Here is a 7,499-nt window from a genome sequence, read left to right on the forward strand (position 1 = left end):
CTCCAGTCTGGGCGACAGAGTGAGACTCCAACTCTTAAAAAAAAAAAAAAAAGAACTCATTTGATATAAATCAGACATTAAGTTTTAAGGTAAAAGAGTTATAGTAGAAGCTGATTATAATATTACTTTAATTTCCTACATGTTTATATTATTCTAATACTTATGTTTTCAAAATTACTTTTAGGAATTCATGAAGCATAATAGTCCACATCAGAATAAGAATTGCTTGAGCAATTTTGACCTTTCAGAGTACAGACAGATTCTCAGTGATGTGGCTATACGAATATATCATCAGTTCATTATCATAATGGAAAATAATATCCAACCAATAATAGGTAAGAAGAAAATTGATGACCAAAAAATATTTATGGTAACACTGAGATTTTTTAGAACAAGGAAACATAATTACATAAATGTCCACCTTCTAATTCTTTGCTTGCTCAAAATGATTCCATAAATAATAATACACTGTTGATAGTTTTCTTTCCACCAGGATGACTCATCCTAAAGGAAAAAACTTGGGAGAACTTCTTCTATTACTATCTATGTGATATTTCTATGTGGTTATTCTTGGGGCTTAGCCAAATATTTTTGAAATCCAAAAGTTCCACTCAAATTCTTGTATCCTTTTTCTTAATTTTCTGAAGTTTAAATACTTTAGACTTTAATGGTCCTGGGCCTTAAGTTATCATGCTGACCATCTCCCTTTCCCATGAAGCCACCAGAAAAGCTACTTCAAACCTAGAAGAAGAGCTACTGCGTGTTGTCAGCAGCTGTCTATCCTCCCTCCCCTACCCGCATAGACCCTGGTGCTCCAAAATTCTTGATTCTTGTGCTTTATCACAACTACATCCACTGACTCTTGTAGAAAAAATGTCCCATCTCCTGCAACAGACACATGAGAGCAGTGGAAAATGTTCTCTGGGTGTCCCCCCCATGAGTGAGAAGAGCTTCCCTTTTTCCCTGTAGTTCTAGGCATGCTGGAGTATGAGAGTCTGCAGGGCATTTCTGGCCTGAAGCCCACAGGCTTCCGGAAGCGGTCATCCAGCATAGATGACACAGATGCTTACACAATGACCTCCGTCCTGCAGCAGCTGAGCTACTTCTACAGCACCATGTGTCAGAGTGGCCTAGATCCGGAGCTTGTGAGGCAGGCCGTGAAACAGCTCTTCTTCTTGATCGGGGCGGTCACGCTGAACAGCCTCTTCTTGCGCAAGGACATGTGCTCCTGCAGAAAAGGGATGCAGATAAGGTAAAACCCATAAATCATCACTAAGCCCCAAGGGGCTGACCGGAAAGGATGCACTACAAGTCTGAATCTGCACATGCCTGACCCTCCCTGCTGCAGTGCTAAGCCCCCACCACATCCCCCACCCACTGCACTGCTGTGGGGATGTGTGAAATAACTCTTAGGGCCCCGGGGATGTTGGCTGTCTAGTGCCCATTCCCTCCTCCCCTCATGCCATATCATCCAGCTTGACACCTTGGCCTAGGGGCTGTCACTGAAAACTATTAATTGTACATTTTAAATTCTGTCCCTCTGTGGTTATTATACATCCAACCAGTAGCAACACCTTCTATGTGAATAATACCGCCAGGTAGAGAACACAGGAAACAAAGAAAAAGTCAATGTGATCCCTGCCCTTGGGAAGCTCAAAATAACTAAATATTAATTCAAAGCAACTATAATTAAGTCACAAACAAATGGTGCAGGAAATGCTTCAGATAGGAAAGATTGTGGACAGAAGAGTTGGAGAAGTCAGAGAGTTTTGAGTTGAGTGACAAAGGAAAGAGAGAAGAATGTTCTAGGCAAGGAAATGGCCAAAGGTGTAGCGGTGGGACTGAGTGATGAACCCTACTCAGGCTCCATCTGGATAGGCAGAGGTTTTTGTAAGTCCAAGGTAGAGAGGTAGTTTGCGTCCAGATGGGGAGGATCTGGAATGCCAGACTAAGGCATTTGGAGTTCATCCTGAAGACATGGCAATCCAGTTTTGAGGTGTGTCAACCATCTTAAATTGAGGAAACATGGGCCTTGAGCAATTGAGTTAACCCTGATCAAGTGATTAGGAAACACATAATATAGAGTAGATATTTAAGATTCGTATAAGATGTACAGAAATTGCACACCTAGCCGGGCTCGGTGGCTCAGCCTGTAATCCCGCACCTTTGGGAGGCTGAGGTGAGTGGATTGCCTGAGCCCGCGGGTTCGAGACCCACCTGGGCAGCGAGACCTCATCTCTACAATAAATCAAAAAATCAGCCGGGCATGGTAGCACATGCCTGTAATTCCGGCTACTCAGAAGGTCGAGGCGGAAGGATCGCCGGAGCCCAGCAGGTCGAGGCTGCGGTGGCCGGGAGCAGCTACTGCACTCCAGTCTGGGCAACAGAGTGAGACTCCAACTCAAAAAAAAAAAAGAGAAAGAAATTGCACACCTGTATGTGATGTAACAACCTGGCATGGTGATGATGTCAATGATGGAAGGAAAGGTGACAAGGAAAGAGAAGGTGACAAAGAAAGTATCTTAAGAAACACATCTTAAAAAAAAAAAAGAAACATATGTGAGGCATCCATTATACCTTTTTAGCATTAGTGGATCTTGGCGTTTGACATCCCCACAAACCAAGCTGGTAAATTCCCATGACACCAGGGAGTATACAAAGACTGGCCTTTGTGCCGCTTTTGCTCTACACTGAGAAAGGAAAGGGTACTGTGTATTTTATAAGCTCCAAGCATATGTCCTGCAGCCCTCTGAGGTAGATTTCAATCCTATCTCAAGTCAAGTCATAAATAAATAAGTCATAACCTAAATCAGGCCTTTAATAATTTCAACTCTCACTCCATCAGTGGGTCCTCCAAGACATACTTTTCCCATAGAAATGTGAGTGAAAAAAGACATGAGGAAGACGGACCACTCTAGATCTTAGAACAACTTCTTTGAGGACAAGTAGATGTCTGCCCCAGGGGTGCACAGTAACTTTTTCCCTTTCACCAATTGAAAGTGGCCATTGGAGAAGTAATAGCTTCACAGTGCTCTGTTAGAGGCATCATTTGTTCATTCAGATATTTACTAAGTGCCTGCCATAAGCAAGGCCTACAAAGGATTTGAAGTGGTATTACAATGAAAACATCACGCATTTCACTTACAATGAAATGAGCAATAAAATAAGAAAATATGAACACAAACAGAAAATTAGGGCCCAAGAAAGAAAAATACAAATAGAGGACAGAGTAGCTTGAAAACGGGCTCTAGGCTTTTGCTGCCCAGACAAAAAGCAAAACATAATCAGTTCTTTGGTTTCACTGGGTATGTGAGGCAGAACAGCTCCTGGGAAGATGTAACAACTTTCCTAGTACCTAATTCTTTTTTGGTCCTAGTCATGAGTTATAAAAATAACGCCCCATGTGGAACTTTGTCTCATAATCACCACATTAAACATTTTTACAACAAATTTCACTGTGGCTGCTGTGCCCAGTGCCTCATGGAGACAGTTCTATTAGGAACTATTAATAGAATAATGTGACCCAAATAAATGTTGTTTTCTGGCTTGAGGAAATCTGGGATGAATATGAAAGGCAATGATGTGGGTCTTGAAGGACAGGTGGGATTTCAAGAACAGACCAAGAATTACGGGAATGAGCACAGACTGAAATGGAGGAAAACTGAAGGCAGCTTTGAATTGAGAATACCAGGAATGATGGGAATCTAAAAAACTTAGAGTGAAATGCCCGGGTGAGAAATGCATGCTTTAGTCCCTCAGCAGGGGCAGCCACTTCAGATTTTTTTCTTCAAAAAGTTTGAACTATGAATTCAATTTCTTTAATAGCTGTAAGACTGTTCAGTTTATATATTTCATCTTTGGTGAGTTTTGGTAGTCTGTGGTTTTCAAGGAATTGTTCAATATCATCTAAATTGTTGAGTTCATGTACATAGAGCTATTCATAATATTTCCTTGTTATCCTTTTAATTTCTGCTGGATTTCCACCCCTAATACTGGTAGTATGTATCTTCTGTTTTTCTCTTGGTCAGTCTTGCTGGAGGCTTATCGATTGTATCAGTCTTTTCAAAGAACCAGTTTTTTGTTTCATTTCTCTATTTTTTTGTTGTTGTTGTTGTAAAGAGATGAGATCTCGCTATGTTGCCCAGGCTGATCTTGAACTCCTGGGCTCAAGCAATCTACTTCCCAGGTAGATGGGACTATAGGTATGATATTTCTCTAATTTTTTTTTTTACTTTGTTGATTTCTGGTATTCTCTTTATTTCATTCCTTCTGCTTACTTTGGATTTATTTTTGCTCTTCTTTTTCTATTAGTAGTTGATTAGGATAGAAGATTTGACTGTTGACTTTGAGACTTTTCTTTTTTTCCAACATAAGCATTTGATGTTAATTTAATTTTCCTTTCATCACTACTTTAACTCCATCCCACAAATTTTGATACATTGTATTTTTATTTTCATTTGTCCTAAACATTTTCTAATTTTCCTTGAGTCTTACTCTTTAACCTATGGATTATTTAGAGGTGTGTTGTTTAACATCTAAGTGTTTAGAGAGTCATCTTTCTGTTTTTGATTTTTGGTTTAATTCCATTATGGTCACAGAGCATACTTTGCCACTAAAACTCTTAGAAACAGAAAGTAGAATAGGAAGAGGGGAAAAAGGACTTGTTCAATGGGTATGTTTCAGTTTTGTGAGATGAAAGAGTTCTAGATAGAGATCTAATTACAATACACATATAGTTGACACTACTGTACTATAGCAGTAGTTAAGATGGCAAATTTTATGTTAGACATTTTTACCATAATTTTTAAAAATCTAAAAATACAGCTGGGCTCAGTGGCTCAGCCTGTAATCCCACGCCTTTGGGAGGCTGAGGTGAGTGGATTGCCTGAGCCCGTGGGTTCGAGACCCGCCGGGCAACAAGACCTCATCTCTACAATAAATCAAAAAATCAGCCGGGCGTGGTGGCGCATGCCTGTAATTCCAGCTACTCGGAAGGCTGAGGCAGAAGGATCGCCGGAGCCCAGCAGGTCAAAGGATGCGGTGGCCGGGAGCGGCCACTGCACTCCAGTCTGGGCGACAGAGTGAGACTCCAACTCAAAAAAAAAAAAATCTAAAAATACATACAGGTTAAAATATAGCATAGATTATGAAACTAGAATGACCAACCATCCCACTTTGCCTAGGACTTTTCCAGTTTTATTTTTTAAAATAAAAACCTCTAAATATTTTTACAGCTTCAAAAAAGAACATATTTATATGATTTAAACGCTTATAAATTTGTTAAGATTTGCTTTTACGACCAAGAATATGGTCTGTTTTGGGGAACATTATACGTGCAGGTGAAAAGAATGTATATTCTACCATTGTTGGGTGGAATGTTCTATAAATGTCAGTTTAACCCAGTGTGTTGATGGTATTGTTCTACTAGTTCGAGTAATCACTGAAAGTGTTGAAGTCTCCAGTTATAATTATGAATGAGTCTATTCTTCTCTCAGTCTGTCACCTTTTGTTTCATGTGTTTTATTTTGTTTAATTTTTTTTTTTTTTGAGTTGGAGTCTCACTCTGTCACCAGACTGGAGTGCAGTGGCCGGTCCCGACCACTGCAGTCTTGACCTGCTGGGCTCTGGCGAGCCTTCCTCCTCAGCCTTCCAAGTAGCTGGAACTACAGGTGCGCGCTACCACATCCGGCTAATTTTTTGATTTATTGTAGAGATGAGGTCTCGCCAAGTTGCCCAGGCAGGTCTCTAACCCGCGGGCTCACGCAATCCACTCGCCTCAGCCTCCCAAAGCGTGGGATTACAGGCTGAGCCACCGAGCCCAGCTGAAGTATGTTTCTTATAGGTAGCATATATTTGGGTCTTGTTGTTGCTGTTGTTTTTTAATCCAACCTGAAAATGTATGCTTCTTAATTGGGTTGTTTGGACCATTTTAATTTAATGTAGTTTTTGGTATATCTAGATTTAGGACTACTATTTTATTATTTTCTATTTATCCTTTTTTTCTTTCTCTGATTTTCTTTTTCTGACTTCTTTTGGGTTATTTGAACTTTTTAAAGTTTCTTTTTCTAATTTATCTATTATGTTTTTACTATTATCTCTTTATATCTTTTTTAGTGATTGCTGTAGATTGCAGTATACATATTTTTCACAGTCTATTTAGTATCAGTATCTTACCATATCAGGTGAAATGTAGAAATCTTACCATTACGTAGGCCCCTTTAGCCTCCCCACTTTATATTGTAGTTGTCTTACATCTCCATATATCAAAAACTATTTTAATATACGACATATATTAATTATTTTCATTAATAATTTTAATTATAATGATAGTATTATAATTTTTGTCTTAAACAATCAAGTATATTTTAAAAGATTCAATAGGAGAAAAACAGTCTATTATACTAGCCAGATATTTACCATTTCTGTTGTTTCTTCTTCGTTCATAATATTCTAAGTGTCATTTTTTTCCCAGTTCTCATTTGATATAATTTCCTTCTGCCTAAAGAAAATGTTTTAGTAATCCTTTTAGAGCAGGTTCACAGTGATAAGTTCTGTTAGTATTCTTGTATCTGAAAATGCCTTTATTTTACTTTTATTTCTAAAGAGTATTTTTGCAGGATATAGAATTCTGGGTTGACAGTTCTTTTCTTTCATCACTTTAAAAACACTTTACTTTCTTTCTGGCTATCAAGGTTTCTGGCGAGAAATTCACAGTCCTTTAAATTGTTGCTTTTCTACAAGTAATATATACTTTTTCTCTTCTTGTCTTTAGTTATCCACAGTTTGTGATGTGTCTGAATGTGGATGTCTTTGGATTTTGCCCATTTGGAATTTCCTAAGTGTCTTAAATCTATAGGTGTATGCCTTTTGCCAAATATGATACATTTTCAGTCACTATTTTTTCAAATATTTTGCCTGCATAGTGCTTTTTCTCTTCTCCTTGTGAAACTTCAGTTACTCAAATGACAGGCCTTTCATTATTTTCCCACAGGTCCCTGAAGTGCTGTTCATTTTCCTTAAGTGTTTTTTGTTGTTGTTGTTACTCTGTGCTATTCACATTGGATAATCTTTATTAATCCCTTCAAGTTCACTGACTCTTCTGCCATCTTTGTTCTGCAACTGAGCTCATTCAGTGAATTCTTTTATTTCTGTTATTGCATTTTTCAATTCCAAATTTCCATTTAGTTTTTCTTTGTATCCTCTATTTTCAGAGACTTTATATCTTTCCATTTATTTCAAGAGAGTTTGTCTTTACATTTTGGAGCATTTTTATGTTATCTTCTTTTTTTTTTTTTTTTGAGTTGGAGCCTCACTCTGTCGCTCAGACAGGAGTGCAGTGGCCGCTCCCAGCCACCGCAGCCTCGACCTGCTGGGCTCTGGCGATCCTTCCACCTCAGCCTTCCAAGTAGCTGGAACTACAGGCGCGTGCTACCACGCCCGGCTTATTTTTGATTTATTGTAGAGATGAGGTCTCGCCAAGTGCCCAGGCAGGTCTCGAA

The 7,499-nt window shown here is 38.9% G+C and overlaps 1 protein-coding gene across 1 annotated transcript in view; it reads left to right on the forward strand.

The window, feature by feature from the left end:
- MYO5C (myosin VC) overlaps nucleotides 1-7,499 on the forward strand; it is a 98,516-nt gene that overhangs the window by 84,537 nt on the left and 6,480 nt on the right. The window contains exons 36-37 of the mRNA XM_008072580.2: nucleotides 185-335; nucleotides 970-1,252. Coding sequence (XP_008070771.1) covers nucleotides 185-335; nucleotides 970-1,252 — 434 coding nt within the window. The remainder of the gene's footprint in view (nucleotides 1-184; nucleotides 336-969; nucleotides 1,253-7,499) is intronic.

The sequence above is a fragment of the Carlito syrichta genome, unplaced genomic scaffold, assembly GCF_000164805.1.
Source record: "Carlito syrichta isolate Samal-C Ts95f unplaced genomic scaffold, Tarsius_syrichta-2.0.1 Scaffold315355, whole genome shotgun sequence".
In the NCBI taxonomy this organism is placed as follows: Eukaryota; Metazoa; Chordata; class Mammalia; order Primates; family Tarsiidae; genus Carlito; species Carlito syrichta.